At 38.3% G+C, this 19,321-nt stretch overlaps 1 protein-coding gene across 3 annotated transcripts in view; it reads left to right on the top strand.

Moving 5' to 3' along the window:
- Positions 1 to 15,371, top strand: part of CGRRF1 (cell growth regulator with ring finger domain 1) — a 29,756-nt gene extending 14,385 nt beyond the window's left edge. The window contains exons 2-7 of one of the 3 annotated variants that reach the window (XM_082648730.1): positions 5,961 to 6,030; positions 6,916 to 7,093; positions 7,246 to 7,393; positions 8,892 to 8,969; positions 13,563 to 13,670; positions 13,897 to 15,371. In XM_082648730.1, coding sequence (XP_082504856.1) covers positions 6,003 to 6,030; positions 6,916 to 7,093; positions 7,246 to 7,393; positions 8,892 to 8,969; positions 13,563 to 13,670; positions 13,897 to 14,217 — 861 coding nt within the window. In that variant the 5' untranslated portion in view covers positions 5,961 to 6,002 and the 3' untranslated portion in view covers positions 14,218 to 15,371. The remainder of the gene's footprint in view (positions 1 to 5,960; positions 6,031 to 6,915; positions 7,094 to 7,245; positions 7,394 to 8,891; positions 8,970 to 13,562; positions 13,671 to 13,896) is intronic. The other 2 variants (XM_082648728.1, XM_082648729.1) reach the window with 2 other exon arrangements.
- Positions 15,372 to 19,321: the final 3,950 nt, after the last annotated feature.

The following is a 19,321-nucleotide window of genomic DNA, read 5'->3' as shown; positions in this document are numbered from 1 at the left end:
TGTACTTAGACCTGCTATAATGTCACATCTGGCTTTTGAGCAGGACTGCCAATAAAAAAAATCCACCAGCACAAAGCTGTCCTTCCTGCAGCACAGCTCCACAAGCCTGGAAACACTGAAAAAGAAGAACTGTTACATCATGAGCAAACAAATACAGGACACTTGTGAGCTAGAATGTGTGACGAAATCCATCAGTCTGTCTTTCATGCAGAAAAAGTCTCAAATAGAGCCCACCCTGTAAATGTTAGAAGCAAATGAAAAGATACCCAGTAAGTAGAAGACCTCTCTGCTATGTCCAACACACTAGATGCTAACAGTAGCATTAGTGAAGTACGTGAAAAAAATTTTAAGTGTGCAGACTTGTAGCATGCTTACTGAAGTATTTTAATTTTTCAAATACTAATGCATATCATTCTTTTTTTAAAAATTTGTTTATTTTATTGATTTATTTTTGGCTGTGTTGGGTCTTCGTTGCTGCACATGGACTTTCTCTCGTTGCGGCGAGCGGGGGCTACTCTTTGTTGTGGTGCGCAGGCTTCTCGTTGTGGTGGCTTCTCTTGTTGCGGAGCACGGGCTCTAAGCGTGAGGGCTTCAGTAGTTGCAGAACACAGGCTCAGTAGTTGTGGCTTGTGGCTTAGTTGCTCCACGGCATGTGGGATCTTCCCAGACCAGGGATTGAACCCGTGTCCCCTGCATTGGCAGGCGGATTCTTAACCACTACGCCACCATGGAAGTCCCTCTTTTTTTAATTGAAGTATAGTTGATTTACCATGTTGTATTAATTACTGCTGTACAGCAAGGTGATTCAGTTATACATATATATACATTTTTAAAAATATTTTTTCCATTATGGTTTATCATAGGATATTGAATATAGTTCTCTGTGCACAATAGGTTTATCCATTCTATGTATAAAAGCGTACATCTGCTAACTGCAACCTCCCACTCCATCCCTCCCCCAACCCCCTCCTGCTTGGCAATCACCAGTCTGTTCTCTATGTCCGTGATTCTGTTTCTGTTTCATTGATAGGTTCATTTGTGTCGTATTTTAGATTCCACATATAAGTGATATTATATGGTATTTGTCTTTCTCTTTCTGACTTACTTTACTTAGTATCATAATCTCTAGGTCCATCCATGTTGCTGCAAATGGCATTATTTCATTCTTTTTTATGGCTGAGTAGTATTCCATCCTATATCTATACATCCTCGTTATCCATTCATCTGTTGATGGACATTTAGGTTGTTTCCATGTCTTAGCTATTGTGAATAGTGCTGCTGTGAACATAAGGGTACATGTATCTTTTTGAATTATAGGTTTGTCTGTATATATGCCCAGGAGTGGGATTGCTGGATCATATGGTAATTCTGTTTTTAGTTTTCTGAGGAGCCTCCATACTGTTTTCCATGGTGCTTGCAGCAACTTACATTCCCACCAACAGTGTAAGAGGAGTCCCTTTTCTCCACACCCTCTCTAGCATTTGTTATTTGTAGACTTTTTAATGATGCCCATTCTGACTGGTGTGAGGTGGTACCTCATTGTAGTTTTGCAATGCATGTCATTCTTTATCTATGTTCTGTGGGGAAATAAGAAGAACGTTTTTGCTGGGAATTATGCTCAGTAGAATAAAATTCATTTGTTTAAACTGTGGAATGGCGGATGTTATTGAAGGTGCCTAACCAGAACATTGAAATAATATTCTGAGCAATAATTGTGAGATTGTAGGAGGTTATTTCATTTGATGTGTAGATAGGTAGTTTAAAAATGCAAGTCTTTATTTTCACTGCTGTACCTAAGATGCCTGGCACATAGAGGAGGAAGGGTGAACATCTGGAGACCTGATTTACTTGAAAATAAAGCAGAGAGTCAGTTTTAATCTTAGTTGTTTAGCTCTGTTTACTAGGCGCGGGTTGTTGGGATTGCTTTGTTGTTATTTAATATATGTGGGTTTATGATGCTTCCATGTCCCCAGGGTAGAAGCTTTAATGACATTAAAAGTAAGTACTCAGGGACTTCCCTGTTGGCTCAGTGGTTAAGAGTCCACCTGCCATTAGCCTGACGCTTGGTGTTTTTCTTTGTTTATAATTGAATAAATAAGAGACTGAGAAGCTGAGCAGAAAACAGTAGCTGAGAGGCTGTGAAGTTGAACAGAGCTTTTGAAATTTCTTAGGACAGGTGGAACCAAAATACTGAGTCCCATTCTTCCAAAGAATAGAGAATTTGACAAGTATCAGATGATTTTTGTTAGGGATTTCTGAAGAACTATACTTTAGGAATAATGATAAAAAAGAGCATTATACACACACACACACACACACACACACACCATTAATTACAGAAGGAAAGCTGAGAGAGAATGTTGTAAAAGTAATACAATAACCAAGAATTTTCTAAAACAGATAAAGGATCTGATGCCACAGACTCAAGAAACACTACAAACCCCAAGTAGAATAAATACAAAGAAAATCATTATAAGCACATCATAATAAAACTGCTGAAAAACAAAAACAAAACAACAAAAAGAAAAAAAAAGAACCTGCCAATGCAGGGGACACGGGTTCGAGCCCTGGTCTGGGAAGATCTAACATGGCGCGGAGCACCTAAGCCTGTGCGCCACAACTACTGAGCCTGTGCTCTAGAGCCCGCGAGCCACAACTACTGAGCCCATGTGCCACAACTACTGAAGCCCGCATGCCTAGAGCCCGTGCTCTGCAACAAGAGAAGCCACCACAGTGAGAAGCCCGCGCACCGCAATGAAGACTAGCCCCCGCTCACCGCAACTAGAGAAAGCCTGTGCACAGCAACAAATACCCCACACAGCCAAATAAATAAATAAAATAAATAAATTTATTTTTTAAAAAAAGTAAGTACTCAGGGTATATTAGTTGAGTTGAAGTGACTTAAAGGGAACTAAGGACCTTTTTTTCCCCCAGTGGTAGATAAGGGGTTCATTCTGACATTTTGCACTTAGGAAGAACAAATTTCAAGATAGGACAGAGAAAACTAACTTGTTTAGAAAACATTCCTGATTAAAATGTGCAGAACCGTGGTGGTTCAGGAATTCTGCTGTCCTTTTGTAAACAGCTCCCTTGTGCAAGATGACACACATAGCATTTTTGGAGGAATTTGTGAACCTCTCTTCCCTACAACCTAAAATTTTCAGCTCCCAGTACTCCCTCCGGTTTTATTATCCTCATGCATGATCTCCTTGTATATAGTTCTTCTTTCTCAGGGCTTCTTCTTCAAGGTTTGTGGCTTTTCTGCCCTAGGGTTTCTCCTTTTTTAACGACTCAACTCATTTGACTGTAGTCCTTTTTTTTTTCCAGTTTTTTGCAAGGCTATCTCTTGTGCTGTGCTTTACTTGGCTGTTACAGCTAGGCACGTAAGGGCAGGTTGAGAGAAGTCACATCCATGCTGCCTCACCTAATTTGGCTTCTGAATTTTCTGGTTTATGGCTGTGTCCCAGTATTGTTAATGATCTGTTATTGATCTGTTAGATCAACAGATCTAAGATGCCGTTGTGTTCACACTGAATTATAGAAGATTAAGAAAATGTAAGAATGGGAATTCTATTTGCAAAGAAGTGGGAAGAACTAAAGGGAGACATTCTCTTGTCAGTCTGTTAATGGAAAAGTTTATGAAAGATTGTAGGGAGTAGAATTTTATAGATTCTGTAGTTCTTTTTGTTAACTTATTAATTTCAGAGACATATTATGTTAAAGTATGAGTAATATCCAGTGGTGAGTAGACTCTGACACTCACTATTGTAGTCAGATGTACAAAGTCTGTACACAAGTCTTGTATGCAGCTCTGAACCGCTGGAACTCTGATTCTTTTTACAAAGCAAACACACTGGGTAGGTTTCTATGTTCTGTAAGTTGAGTTTTTATATATTTTTTTTAACGTTTATCCTTCCATTGTTCTTTTTTTAGTGTAAGTAAACCCATATATATAGATATTCTCTCCTGTGAGATAAACAGTAACATACTATATATACTTCCCTTCACCTTGTTTTTTTCATGTAACAATATATTCTGAAGATTGTTCCACGATAGTACATGCAGATATTTTGATATGGCTCAATTCTTTTTTAAGAGTTACAGTACTTTATTATAAAGTATTCCAGAATGGCCATCATCAAAAAATCTACAAACAGTAAATGCTGGAGAGGGTGTGGAGAAAAGGGAACACTCTTGCACTGTTGGTGGGAATGTAAATTGATACAGCCAATATGGAGAACAGTACGGAGGTTCCTTAAAAAACTAAAAATAGGACTACCATACGATGCAGCAATCCCACTACTGGGCATATACCCTGAGAAAACCACAATTCAAAAAGAGTCATTTACCACAAAGTTCATTGCAGCACTATTTACAGTAGCCAGGACATGGAAGTAACCTAAGCGTCCATCGACAGATGAATGGATAGAGAAGATGTGGTACATACATACAATGGAATATTACTTAGCCATAAAAAGAAACGAAATTGAGTTATTTGTAGTGTGGTGGATGGAGCTAGAGTCTGTCATAGAGAGTGAAGTAAGTCAGGAAGAGAAAAACAAATACCGTATGCTAACACATATATACAGAATCTAAAAAAAAAAATGGTTCTGAAGAACCTAGGAGCAGGACAGGAATAAAGATGCAGACATAGAGAATGTGCTTGAGGACACGGGGAGGGGGAAAGGTAAGCTGGGACGAAGTGAGAGAGTAGCATGGACAGATATACACTACCAAATGTAAAATAGATAGCTATTGGGAAGCAGCCGCATAGCACAGGGAGATCAGCTCGGTGCTTTGTGACCACCTAGAGGGGTGGGATAGGGAGGATGGGAGGGAGATGCAAGAGGGAGGAGTTACGGGGATATATGTATATGTATAGCTGATTCACTTTGTTATAAAGCAGAAACTAACACACCATTGTAAAGCAGTTATTCTCCAATAAAGATGTTAAACAAAAATAAAGTATTCCATATTTTATTCATTTAATCCCTTATTGATAGATATTTGGGTGGGTTCCAGCATTTTGCTATAACTAGTGCTCTAAACATAGATCTTCTCACATTTTTTTGCATTTTTGCCAGTAATACAATAATATTAAGAAATCATTTTCTGGGTTCCTTTTTTTTTTCTTTTTCTACTTTTTCTTTATATGCCTTTTATATTTTTTCCTGTCCTGTCTACGTCCAACTTTTTTTCCTTTCCTCATGTTTTGTGGTTCTTTAGTGACATAGAGGAAAGTATGTGTGATTTTAATATATATGTATACATATACATATATATATATAATTTGTATTAATAGAGTGTTCCTCTTCAGCTATTCAATAGTTAATCAAGAAAAATAACTAACTGAATTTTCCATTCTTGAATTAATACCTGATGTTGGGCATTATTTAAAAATTTGAAATCAAATTCTGTTCCAATTACCTATGTGAAATTCCTGCCAATTAAGATTTTTGCTTAACAATGATTAGAAATTGCTCTATGTTGCTGCTACTGTACATGTTCAGAATCTGAGACTCTGTATACATACTACTGAATAGTGAGAAGAAAAGTGTAAAGCTCAATTTTTGGTGTCCTGTAGAGCAGCAGTCCCCAACCTTTTTGGCACCAGGGACCCGTTTCATGGAAGACAGTTTTTCCACGGGGCAGGGTTGGGGGGATGGCTCAGGCGGTAACGCGAGCGATGGGGGGCGGCAGATGAAGCTTCTGTCTCTCGCCTGCTGCTCATCTCCGGCTGTGCGGCCTGGTTCCTAACAGGCTATGGCAGACCGCTGCCCATCCACGGCCCGGGGTTGGGGACCCCTGCTGTAGAGCATCTGCTTGTGTTTGTGTATCTCCTTCCAACTCATACTCTTGATCACCTTTTAAAAAATACATAATGTATCAATAAAAATTCCTATTTGCAAACAACAGAAATGACTCCAAGGACATTGAGTAGCTTACAGAATTGTCCGTAGGTTTGGAGAGCCATAATCAGAGACCAGGAACAGCCAGGAACAATGACCAAAACCATGCCCTTTTGCTCTGGTAAGTATGCCATGGCCACTGAGCACTAGATGTTGCAGCTTGCACTGCCAGCAGTATGAGACATTGGATGCTGCTGCCCTTAAACTTATATTGCTACAACTGCAATGAGCAAGGGAAAAAATCATATAGGTGGCGCATAGTAAGTCCTATGTAAGTGTTAGGTAAATAGGCAAAACTATATAAGATAATTTGAATGTCCACTTTATAACTTATATATCCACTTAATCAGGTTTACTTAAATTGTAATATATTTTACTATGCTGAAAGCAAACAAATGAATGAGGGCAACACTATTAAACCCTCCATGTTTTGGAATCTCCACTCTTTCCTTAGGATATTTTGCATATTACATGGGACATTAACTGTGTGACAAGAGTATATCAGTGTTGTCAATGAGTATGTTAACGTTAGTAAGGCTCAATTTCTTCTTAATATTTTTCCTACTCCACTGATCATCTTCTGGACCGCATGGGTGGTATGCATCCACTTTTAGAGACAGCTCTGTTACTTCTTGTAGTTAGGATTATATACACTATTAGAGTGGTAGGTTATCAATAGTGAACTGTATTTCAGTTTTTTAAATTTATGTGGGAAGAGTCTTGAAGTCATCAAAAAAAATCTTTGTAACTTCCAAGAATAAATATGAAATAATGTAAGTTAGAGTTTACTGACAGCGCTTTAAAATTGTGTAGACATTGAAGTTTTTATATCTTTTGTTTTAGAGACCATTTCCTTCATTTATAGGCACATACCCTTTAATGAGTTCCTTTAACTGCCATCAGCCTGGCCAGCAACCAACAGGAAGCTTTTGTTACTGGCTATGTATAATTGTAGAGACATAGCATTAGGTAATTTTCTTCTCTTTGTCTCGTTTGTTTTCCACAGCTGGCATAACTTTGACAACAGATTGCCTTGAAGATAGCCTCCTTACTTGCTACTGGGGGTGCAGTGTTCAAAAATTATATGAAGCTCTGAAGAAGCACTTTCATTGCTTCCGAATAAACACTCCTCAAGCATTAGAAGATGCTCTGTATAGTGAATATCTCTATCAAGAGCAGTATTTGTATCCTTTTATCTGATATATCCATTAGCACATGAAAATTTTAGACCTCAGACTTTTTATGGATAAAATAGTGTTGCTAAGTTATTATTTATCCCCTTTGGTATATTGTATTTTTGCTTATAGTGGCAATTTCTCTTTACATCTTCAAAAAGTATTAAAAAGGACAGCAAAGAAGAAATATATTGCCAGTTACCAAAAGATACTAAAATTGAAGACTTTGGTACAGTGCCCAGATCTCGCTATCCATTGGTAGCACTGTTGACCCTAGCTGATGAAGATAACCGAGAAATTTATGATATTGTAAGTAATTTTAAAATTGTGGAAACATTAACTTTTAAGTGATTTGGATGATGGGTCTTAATTATTTGGTGAAATAGAAAAAGGTTTATTTTAATTTCTGAGGATATACGTTTGGCCTGGACACATTTTTTTTGGAAAATGAATACATGGGAAGTACACTTGTATGCGTTTTATATGTGTAATGCTCCTTCAGAGCATGACTTGTTTTTTTCCATATGGATTGCAAGAATATGATTTTATTTAGAAAATGAAAGATAGAGTTGAATTACATTAATTTCATCATCCTATATTCTGTCATTTTTGCCACATAGAAAAAGGTCTGTTGGGAAGCATGTTTATTCCTAGCATTTTTAGCACTGATAAATAAGCATTGTAATGATCTGAAGGGCTTGATTTTAAGACAGTATCCACTCTTTTCTTTGCATGTTTGCAGTCATCTTGGTTCCATCATAGCCCCTGCTGCACCTACATCTTATATGTGTTTGGTCCTTATATTTTCAGTAATTATTTTAATCTCCTTTTCTCATTATGTGCTAATTATTTCTTTAGTCTGGTAGTTTATCCCAATTAGGAAGATAAAACCATGTTAGAGGTCTAAAAGGTCCTGAGCCTGACATTCCTATAAGTATGGTAGAAGCTTGTACGTGAAATAAACTTTTGGTGAAATCCTATCATGATTAGAATGGCTTTATACACAATTTACTACTTTTCTGAAGTGCATGAAATAGATATGTTGATGAATAAAGATATGGTAACATTTTTATGACACTTCGTAACATACAAAGTACATTCGCTACCATTAACATATTTATTCCTTCCAACAACTTTGTGTGTTAGGGCATCTGTCTTATAGACACTGAAAGAGACTAAAGAAAACTCCCAGGCATTCAGGAAATAAGAGATGGAAGCAGGGCTCGATTCTGAGCCTTTGTAGTCCTGTGGCAGTATGCTTTGTTTTTAACAGGAGTATCTCACCAAAACCAGCACACATTGAGCTTTGGAAGGTGCACACCCTAACTGGGAGATCTAGACCCTGCTCAATAAGTTATGCCTCTGTAGTTTTTTGGGGAGCGGGGTTAATTTTATCAAATTGAAGTTCCATTGAGCTGAAGTCAGTTTGTTTTTTCCAAATAAAAGTCATACTAACAGCAGTGTATTTCCAGAACCTAACAGAGTGCCTGAAACACAATAGGTGCTCAGTAAATTTGATAAGTGAAAAAAAAAGTCATACCAAGCAGTGTTAGTGAGCCATATAGAGCCTCACAGCCAAGCTCCTGAATAGTCCATAGGAGAGCTCTTCTGGTTGTCTCCCCTCTCCCTCCCTTCGGCCCTCCCACTCTTTTCAACTGAAGATAAATAAGACCTATTAAGTTGGTGTTTGCTATGTCCAGCCTTTCCGTCCTTCACTCTGCCTACCTGGGCAAGATAGCCCTTCTCTCACCACTGTGTCCCCCATCTCTTCTAAGCTCCCCTACTTCTTTCCTTTCATTCGAAACAGAAAGGGTCAGATCTGTCACCTTCCTCTCAGCTTCCCCTGTGGTTCCTTTCCCTCTCGCTGCTGGTGCTCTTTGTCAACGTGAGTACTCAGACTCTTCCTTATTTTCTAACTTTCCTCCTCAGTCTAAACAGAGAAGGAGTGTGAGAGAGTGAGAGAGAGTGAGTGTGTGTGTGTGTGTGTGTGTGTGTTTGGTGTTGGGAGGTGTAAAATACATATAACATAAAGTTGACCATTTTAACCACTTTTCAGTGTACAGTTCAGTGGCATTCTAAACAGGGAAAGATTTGCTCTCAGGTCCCTGATGCAACTGGAATGAAGTCTACTGGCCCGGCTGTGGTTGGGGGAGGCTTATTCCCACAGGGCAGACAAAGTACCTGGCTCTCAGGTCCTTTGTATACACCTCCCTGCCTGGGTCCTTCTCTGTATCTTCTGTTCTTATCAGTAGGTTCCCTTCTTTTTTTCCTGTTAATCCTTGCTTCTCGCTTTCTTATCTCTCAGGTGGGGCCTAACACTGGCACTAAAGCATATTGGTATATTTTGTATGAATGTTCTCTGTTCTTAATCTTAAAAGCAAATTGGGCATTTGGTTTTTCAGTATTTTATCTGGGGTCAGAAATTCTAAATCTAAAAAAGAAATTTTTTAACTCTCTCACTCCTATCGTAACAGTAATAAATTACATTCAGATTGTGTAGTTAGGAACCAGTTTGTTATTTTAGGTAGTTAAGGAAAGTAGGGATTGTCACTGCAAGACCTTGACTTAATTTTTTTTTCATTTTTACTAAATTATACTAGTTTATTTTCTGTACTACTGAAATGATACATGTTTGTGGCAGGAAATAGAAGTAGAAAATCTAGATAAGCCAAAAGGGAAAAAAGGAAAATCACCTGTATTCTATCATCCAAAGATAACCACTGTGAATATTTGTATCTTTCTAGACCTTTATGTATGTAATTTTAAAACAAAAATGGAATCAAATTGTCCATACTATTTTGGGATCTGCTTTCATTTAATAGTATGTTTTAAACATCTTTTCCATATCAAATGTTAATCTACAACTATATATATATATATTCATAACTAGCATGACAGTAGCTTCAGAGGCTTTTCATGTTAAATTAAATGGCAGGATTGTTAGGAGTGGGCGATAACATTACTATCTTTTACCAATCCTGTCGTTTTGATTTAGTATTAAAAGCCTCTGAAGTCACTGCCACATTAATAAATCCTTATAAGGCTGTAAAGGATCTTGTATGTTTACAACCATAATAGGGTTGTTGTTGTGGTTTTTTAACTTTCTTTATGGACATAATTTCAAAAACTTGCAAAAATAAAAAAGTAGAAGAACATCCATATACCCTTTACCCTGACCTCCTATTGTTAATTGTTAACAGTTGCACCATTTTCACTGTTTGCCCACATACATATTTATGGGTGTATGTGTATATATATGTTTTTAATGAATTGAGAATAAGTTGTATACATGATGATTCTTTACACCCAAATACTTCAGCGTGTTTTCCTAATAATGGGGATATTCTCTTGTATAACTACAATATGGTTATCTACTTTATAAAGCTAACATTGATATAATATTTTATCTAATCTATTATAATATATATTCCAATTTGTCAGTCCGTCTAACAGTATTCTTTACAACATGTTTTCCCCTCCAGTACAGATTCTAGTCTAGAGTCAGATGTTGTATTTGTCATGTATCTTTAACCTCCTTTAATCTGAAACATTTCCATAGCCTTTCTTTTGTCTTTTATGACATTAGCATTTTTGAAGAATAGAGTCACATGCACACACTGTTTTTGTAAAATAGAACATTTCTCATTTGGTCTGATGTTTCCTCATGATTAGATTGGAGTTGAGCATTCTCAGCCAGTGTACCACGCAGGTGATGATGTGTGCGTTTCAGGGCATCGCCTGTAGAAGAATGGGAGGTTCTTTTCCCTCATTAGTGATGTAAATTTTGATCTCTCAGTCAAGGTGTTATCCAATTTTCCACTGTTTCCTTTTTTTTTCTCTCCCTTGCAAGTAATAAGCAGTGTGTGGGGAGGCACTTTAAGACCATACAAATATCCTGTTCTTTAGTAAAATTTCCCCCTGGATTTAATATCCATTAATGATTCTTACCAGATTTCATCTTTACCATGATGGTTGCAAAATGATTATTTTCCAGGGCTTCCCTAGTGGCGCAGTGGTTGAAAGTCCGCTTGCCGATGCAGGGGACACGGGCTCATACCCCGGTCCGGGAAGATCCCACATGCCGTGGAGCGGCTGGGCCCGTGAGCCATGGCCGCTGAGCCTGCGCGTCCGGAGTCTGTGCTCCACAACGGGAGAGGCCACAAGAGTGAGAGGCCCGCGTACCGCAAAAAAAAAAAAAAAAAAAAAAAAAAAAAAAAGGATTATTTTCCAACTCCAGCCCTCCAGTCAGCCCTCAGCATTCTATTACAAGCAAGAGTCCTCCGATTTACCTCTTTGTTTATCTATTTGTTATCCTCATGGCCTCATGAATTCCTTTTTCCCCCAGTGGTTTATAATTCATTACTGAATATGATTATTTTCGTCCTCAAACTGCCCTTTCCTTATTTCCTGCCCCAAACTGAGGATTTATAGTCAAAAACTGTGTCCATGAATTACTCAGATTAGTTCTCTCAAAAGTCAAAAAACTATATAAAGTGGTATACTCAGATGTTGCTTTCATCCCTTACCCCCATTCTCATACACCCCAATTCTTGTACAGATAATCAAGTTGTTTTCTGGTTTATCCTTCCTATGTTTCTTATTGTAATGATAAGAAAATACAGATATCTTTCTGTTTCTTCTTATTTTTCCTTCTTTCTTACACAAAAGGTAGCACCCTATATATACTATACATGTTCTTGCTTTTTTCACTTATAGCTGCCTAGCACTTTATTGTATGTAGGGTATCCATGTATGACAGTTATTCAGCCAATCTCCTGTGGTTGGACATTCAGGTAGTTTCCAGTATTCTGCAATAACAGATAATCTTGCACTGAATAACCTGTGTGTCCGTATTTTAACATTGTTGAGGTTATGTGGTTGAAGGCTAAGTAAATACATTTCTTTCTGTTACATACTGCCAAATTCCCCTCCATTGGAATTGTACCTTTGGAGTTGTATTTTTTTTTTTAACACATTTCCACCAGCAGTATATGAGAGTGATGACTTCTCCGTAGAGTGTACTGACAAGCTTTTCAATTATCGTTAACCTGATGAGAAAGAAATTATATCTCAGTCAAGTTTTAATTTTCATTTATCATATTGTGAGTGAAATGAACATCTTTTAATATGGCTAAGGACCATGTTTTTATCTTTTTGTATATTATCTGTTCATGTCTTTTGCCCATTTCTCTATAGGATTTTTATTCACTTTTTCTTCAATTTTTAAAAGTTCTTTATAAATTAGAGATATTAACCCCTAGTCTGTGATATACGTTGTGAATATATATTTCAGCTTGTCATATGTCTTTTGACTTTGCTTATAGTGCTTTTTGTCATGCAAATTTTATATTTTTATGTAGTTAGGTTTGTCAAATTTATCTGCCTCTGGGTTTGGGTCATAGTTCGAAAGTCTTTTTCTACACTGAAACGAAAAAGAAATTCACATGTTTTTCCTAGTACTTGTTTAGTTTTATTTTTCACAATTAGATTTCTTATGCTTTTGGAGTTTATTCTTATGTATGGAATGAGGAATGCATCTAATTTTATATTTTTCCAAACAGATATCCAGTTGCCCCAATACTTTTTATTAAGAAGGCTCTCTTCGTTTAATGATTTGAGATGCTACTTTTGTCATATTTGTATATATAGTTATGTCTGTTTCTGGACTGTTTATTCTGTTCCATCCACCTGTCTATTCATGTGCCAGTACCACACTGTTTTAATTTTAGAGGCTTTGTAGTATGCTTTAATATCTGACTGAGCTTAGTCCCTCTCATAGCTTTCTTTTCAATATTGCCCTAGCTATTCTTTTTTTTAAAATTTATTTATTCATTTTTGGCTGCATTGGGTCTTTGTTGCTCCGCATGGGCTTTCTCTCGTTGAAACGAGCAGGGACTACTCTTCGTTGCGGTGCGCGGGCTTTTCATCGCGGTGGCTTCTCTTGTTGCGGAGCACAGTCTCTAGGCGCGTGGGCTGCAGTAGTTGTGGTGTGAGGGCTCAGTAGTTGTGGCTCATGGGCTCTAGAGCGCAGGCTCAGTAGTTGTGGCTCGCGGGCTCAGTAGTTGTGGTGCATGGGCTTAGCTGCTCTGTGGCATGTGGGATCTTCCTGGACCAGGGCTCGAACCCGTGTCCCGCATTAGCAGGAGGATTCTTAACCACTGCGCCACCAGGGAAGCCCCTTTCCTAGCTGTTCTTATGTTTTATTTTTCATATTGAAAATTTTAGTCAACTTATACAGCTGTATAAAAACTAATTGCTATTTTTGCTGAAATAACATTGAATTTGTAAATTTGAGTATAAATAAAATAATTCTGGTAAAAATATGTAACTGGGTCCTCTTTTGTGACTGTGATTTAAGGAACTTATTGTAAGTTTTCTAATTTATCAACCTCTTATTTTTATTTGAGAAGTATTTTTCACATATCTGTGAAATAATATAAGGAGGTATGTACTGACTGGTGTTCAATTTTTATCTTAGATTTCCATGGTGTCAGTAATTCATATTCCTGATGAGACTTATAAACTCTCCTGTAGAATATTGTATCAATATTTACTCCTGGCTCAAGGTCAATTTCATGATCTTAAGGTAAGTTGTACCTTCTAGTCTTTATCCTCTGTCTTTTTTGTTTGCAGAGTTTCAAAGAATGACTATCTATAAAGAGATAATATTTTTCAGTTAGTTATCATAGAAGTTAGCTATTATTTGTTACTGGATTTGCTAGCTCATAAATTTTTAGCACGTCTTATGACCCCCGGATTTGAAGCGTAATTGTCATTTGTAATATCTTTACATGTGTTTCTTTGATTTTCAGCAACTTTTCATGTCGGCAAATAATAATTCCACTCCCTCCAGCAGTTCCTCTCCAGAGGAAAAAAACACAGACCGAAGTTTGCTGGAAAAGGCTGGACTATCTGAAAGTGAAATGGAGCCTCCAGAAGAGAATAGCAAGGACTGCGTGGTTTGCCAGAATGGGACCGTGAACTGGGTGCTGTTGCCATGTAGACACACGTGCTTGTGTGATGGCTGTGTTAAGTATTTTCAGCAGTGTCCAATGTGCAGGCAGTTCGTTCGAGAATCTTTTGCACTTTGCAGTCAAAAAGAGCAAGGTAAAGACAAACTGAAAAGTCTCTGAGGATGTTGTTACAACTGAGAAGTACACTTCCCACTGAAGATGCAGTGTTCTTGTGTTCTTGGAACTAATCATAACATGGAATCTACAGTGTTAACCGTCAGTGAAAATTCTATTTTAACTTCATATTCGTACGGTACATGGATGGTGAAAATTAATTATTCCTTGCTGTTCAGTATGGCAAATACTGGAATCCCATTCTGGGTCAATGCATAAAAATTCATTCAACCTCTTGAGAAGAATGTAAACATTTGGCCTTTTATCAGCTAGAGGATTTCACGTAATGTTGATTAGAAAAATTCTGAAAAGCAATCCATCTAAAATTCGAGGAAGTAAAAGTCTTAAGATTTCTGAATGTTTTTCCTTTGATGAAATCTAGAATGCAGTTGGGTAAAAATGAAATCCTTCTTAAAATAATTGTATGTTCTCTGGTTTACAAAAGAGTTGGAAAGGGCTTCTAACTTTAAATCCTTTCCTGAAATATCCGTTTTTATAAATATCCAGCTGTTCGGTTTCTAATTTTCCTTATAATTATAGTCACATAAACACAAGTCTTAATCTTTAAATATAGCTTCTTAAATCATAAATGCAAGAAACAATTCTTGACTGTTCTCAGTGTATCATAGACTTAAATGATACTCATTTATAGGAAGCAGATATATAAAACATGGATAATAAAATTTATTGGATAATTAAATGTATTGTCCAATATGATTAGAGTAGCTGGATGTGACCTACCAGGGAAGATCTGCGAGGCTCTCAATGCCTTACCTTAGAGTTCCTCCTGCACACGAACCCATCAAAACTGAAGGGGTTTAGAGCCAGAAAAATCACTAAAAGAAACAAGTGACTCTTTGTTTCTAGGGTGTTTTTTATTCTAAGTAAACCCCATGTCCTTCTGAATAGTAAATCACTTTGTTCATCCTTTGTTACATCCGTTTAAGAGTTGAGTAACCTGGTAGTCAAAAAAGCCCCATTCCCCACTTTTCCCAAGATGACTAAGAAGAAAAAAGTAAATCAGAGCTTCCTGTTTCTTCAGTGGAAATTACCTCTAACTCACTAAGAAATTAGATCATGGCAAATAAACTGTGACATGCAGGGAGATTTCCAAACCTCATTTGTCCTGTTTGTATTAAGAATAATGCCTTATCTTTGTATCAGTGTGTTTCTGTACTATTATTTCATTCCCATCAAATATAACACTCTCAAAAAGACATTACCTATTCTCCATTTTATAAACCAAATCAAATTTCATCTATGTCCAATAGCTATGTACTAAATACCTTCTAGGGGCCAGATACCTTTTGGGAGTCTGGGCTACAAAGAATCAGACAAGGCTCCTGACCTCCAAGTATTTGTCCCTAACAGAAGCATTGATGGCTTATTAGAAGCACATCCCTATCTTAGTAATTCCTAAGGCCCTGTTCTAATTCTATCCCTGGAAGCAGGGTGGTCAAATGCTACAGTCCCTGCTGCATTTGGCTAGCTGTATAGCAGTTCATCTGGGAAATTCACTTTGTAGGTCAGGTGGGGGAATACTCAGGGATCATTTTGCCCATCCTATCCATCCTGCTTCCCTTTACAGATCTATGTGTACCTAAACTGTCCTAGATACATGGTTGCTTTCTCTTCTGAGATAGCTTCCACCTGCAATCTTATTCCATTTTTCATAACTTTTTTTTATTGTAGTAAAATATACATAACATAAAATTTACCATTTTAACCATTCTTAAGTATACAATTTGGTGGCATTAAGTACTTTCACATTGTTATGTGACCACCACCAGTATCCATCTTCAGAATTTTTCCATCATCCCAGACTGAAACTCTATACCCATCAAACAGTAACTCCCCATTACCCCTCCCTTCAGCTCCTGGGCAACCACCATTCTACTTTCTGTCTCTATGAATTTGACTATTCTAGGTACTTCATATACATGGAATCATACAATATTTGTCCTTTTGTGTCTGGCTTATTTCATTGAGTACAATGTTTTCAAGGTTCCTCTGTGTTGCAGCATGTATCAGAATTTCCTGCCTTTTTAAGACTGAATAATATTCCATTATATGTATATACCACATTTCATTTATCCATTCACCCATTATTTTTCATAACTCTTAAAGATGATTTGCCCTTAGCTCCCCTTGCTGCAACTAAAGGAATTGTTTTCCCTGACCTCAGTAGTAATAAATATGAGGAATTTGGTAAGTAATCAAGTAAAAACAAGTACAGTGTGTCTTAGAGGCTTATGGCAGAATTTGCCAATAGCAGTGAATAAGGGACATCTTGTGAGAACATCTACAAAAGCATTTTATTTATTTTATGGATCATTAGATAAAACATTTGCTTTATGTAGAGTAGTTGGTACTTTCCAGAAATCTCAACCAGGAATACATTAAGCAGACCTGATAGGTGAGTAGCCACCTCCTCCTTCAGTGACCCTTTCTTCCCAACTTGGTACCTATGAGGGTTCTTAATGTCGAAACCAGCTCTAGGGGAGGAACTTAAAAACTGTTGCTTAAGGACACAACACAAATCATGTCATCACATCACAGATAATCGTGAATTCTCTCCCACTGGGACTATTGTATTTTTTAAGCCTCATTAATTGTGGAATGAAATTTTGTCTTGGCTTGTGGGAATTTGTAGCATCGATATAGGTAATCTGGGGTTTAGGAAGCGTCGGTGGAGGTGATTTCAGCCTCTTCTACTCATTCCTGCCTCAGATGGCCCTTATTCCACTGGATAATTCCCTAACTCCATTACCTAGATTTTGAGCACTGAATTCCCCTCTCTTTTCATATCTCCCTATATTATATTTCTCCTGAATCGTTTCTCTCTTGTCATCATGACCTCTAGTTCCTGGGTCCCTGAGTCTATTCTAATAATTCATGAACTCGCTCCTGGGTTGCTGGCTCAGCTGTTTCAAATGTGTTACCATGTTGCCTTGCTTTCTTGGCCTCTCCACTCTACCTGCCCCAGCAACCCACAAGCTTGGCTTACCTCAACTATGCTTCTTTCCTGCTGTTACCACAGAAGGTCAAGTGGTCTAACCAATTTATGGAGTCCACCATGAAGCCTCTCTGCTTAGTTGCTTCCAGGACTTCACTGCTGCTCAACAATCCTTTTATTGTTTTCCTAATGGACCCCCTACCGAACTCCCAATAGCTATTTCTGTTCCACTCTTGTCAAGTTTTGTACCCCACCACTGCTGTCTCACTTTCAGAAAAGAACCTTCAAAAGGTAGGTGAAGGGCTTCCCTGGTGGTGCAGTGGTTGAGAGTCCGCCTGCCGATGCAGGGGGCACGGGTTCGTGCCCCGGTTCGGGAAGATCCCACGTGCCGCGGAGCGGCTGGGCCCGTGAGCCATGGCCGCTGAGCCTGCGCATCTGGAGCCTGTGCTTCGCAACGGGAGAGGCCGCAACAGTGAGAGGCCCGCGTACCGCACACACACACACCAAAAAAGGTAGGTGAAGATGATAGACCCCCAAAGTCATATATCTTGGGTTTTTTCCCAGCTCTGCCACTTGTCCCTTGGACAAATTATTTAACCTCACTCACTCTGATCAGTTTCCTCATCTAGAAAAATAGTGATAATAGAACCTAACTATAGGCTGTTGAGTTTTATACCAGTTAATACATGTGAAGTGCTTAGACCTGGGCATAGCATATAGTAAGCTCTATGTGTGACAGGTATTACCATTACTGCTTTGTTTAGATGTTCAAAGCCAGTAGACATTCTTTTCTCTCTTCCTCCAAAGAGGAGGTATATTATATATATTGATACTTCTGAGGCCAACACTGCTTGTGTTATTGATCTCATCTCTGTTTGCTCCCTGAACTCATTTAATTATTCATTCAGTAATTGAAAAATTAACGAGTGCCAAAGACATTACACGTTGTGTGGGCATGAGAATACGGCAGTAAAAAAAAATAGGCAAAAACCCGTGCCTTCATAGGCCTTACGTTCTAGTAGAGAGAGAGAGAAATTAGTAAGCAATACCATATATCAGGTGGAGATTAAGTGCTATGGAGAAAATCAAAGCTGGGATGAATGAGTCGGGAATGTGAAGGATGGAAGTGAGGATTCTACTTCAAATACGATGGTCAGGGAAGGCCTCACCAGGATAATAGAGACCTGTAGAAGGCCAGGAAGTGAGCTATGTATATCTAGACAAAGACGCCTTAACCCCTGCAAGGCTGAGAGGGGCAATTTACTGAGATGGAAACAATTGGGAAAAGGTAGGTTTGGAGGAAAAGAGCAATTTTGTTTTTGTTCCATTTTGGATGCCAGTTGGAAATCCAAGTAGGGATCTCAAATAAGCAGGTGAATATAGTACTCTGAAGTTCAGGGGAAAGATCTGGCTGACAGATTTCATCTTTTCTTGATGCGATGTCATCAGCATGGCATTTAAAGCCATGAGTCTGCATGAGATCACCGACGACGTGAGCACAGGAATAGAAGTGGTCCATGGACTGAGGGGGGATACTCCAGCATTCAGGGAGATTGGGAGGAACAAGTACACTGAGAAGTAGACGGTGAGGTAGGAGGAAAACCAGAAGCGTGGGCTTTACAAACCATCCCAAAATGGAGTTGTAGAAAAGCATCACAATTTTATTATACTCACAGATTGTGTAGTCAGGTATTGGGACCGGATATGGCAGGGATGGGCCTGTCTGGGACCTTAGTTGGGAAGACCCAAATGACTAAAGTGACTCAAGGTCCAGAGGACTAAAATCATCTGAAGGCTCTTCATTTACGTATTTGGTGCCTGGGCTGTGATGACTTGAAAGCCGGGCCAAGCTAGGACACCTTGTGGCCTCTCCATGTGGCTTGGACTTTGTCACAGCCAGGTGGCCTCAGGATAGTCATTTCTTAAATGGGGGCTCAGGATTCCAAGAGTAAGTGTTTTTAGTGAACAAGGCAAAAGCTGCATGGCCTTTTTTGTTTTTGCCTTTTTTTTCTTTTTAACAGCTTAATAGAGATATAGTTTAAATACCCTATCAATACAATTGCCCCATTCAAGGGTTTAATGTACTCACAAAGCTTTCCAACCACCCCTACAGTCAATATTAGAACATTTTGATTACCCACACGAAAAACCCTG

Source organism: Grampus griseus (genome assembly GCF_964374135.1).
Source record: "Grampus griseus genome assembly, chromosome: 2".
In the NCBI taxonomy this organism is placed as follows: Eukaryota; Metazoa; Chordata; class Mammalia; order Artiodactyla; family Delphinidae; genus Grampus; species Grampus griseus.
Note: the sequence above shows the minus strand (reverse complement) of the source record. Positions and strands in the feature narration are given on the sequence as shown.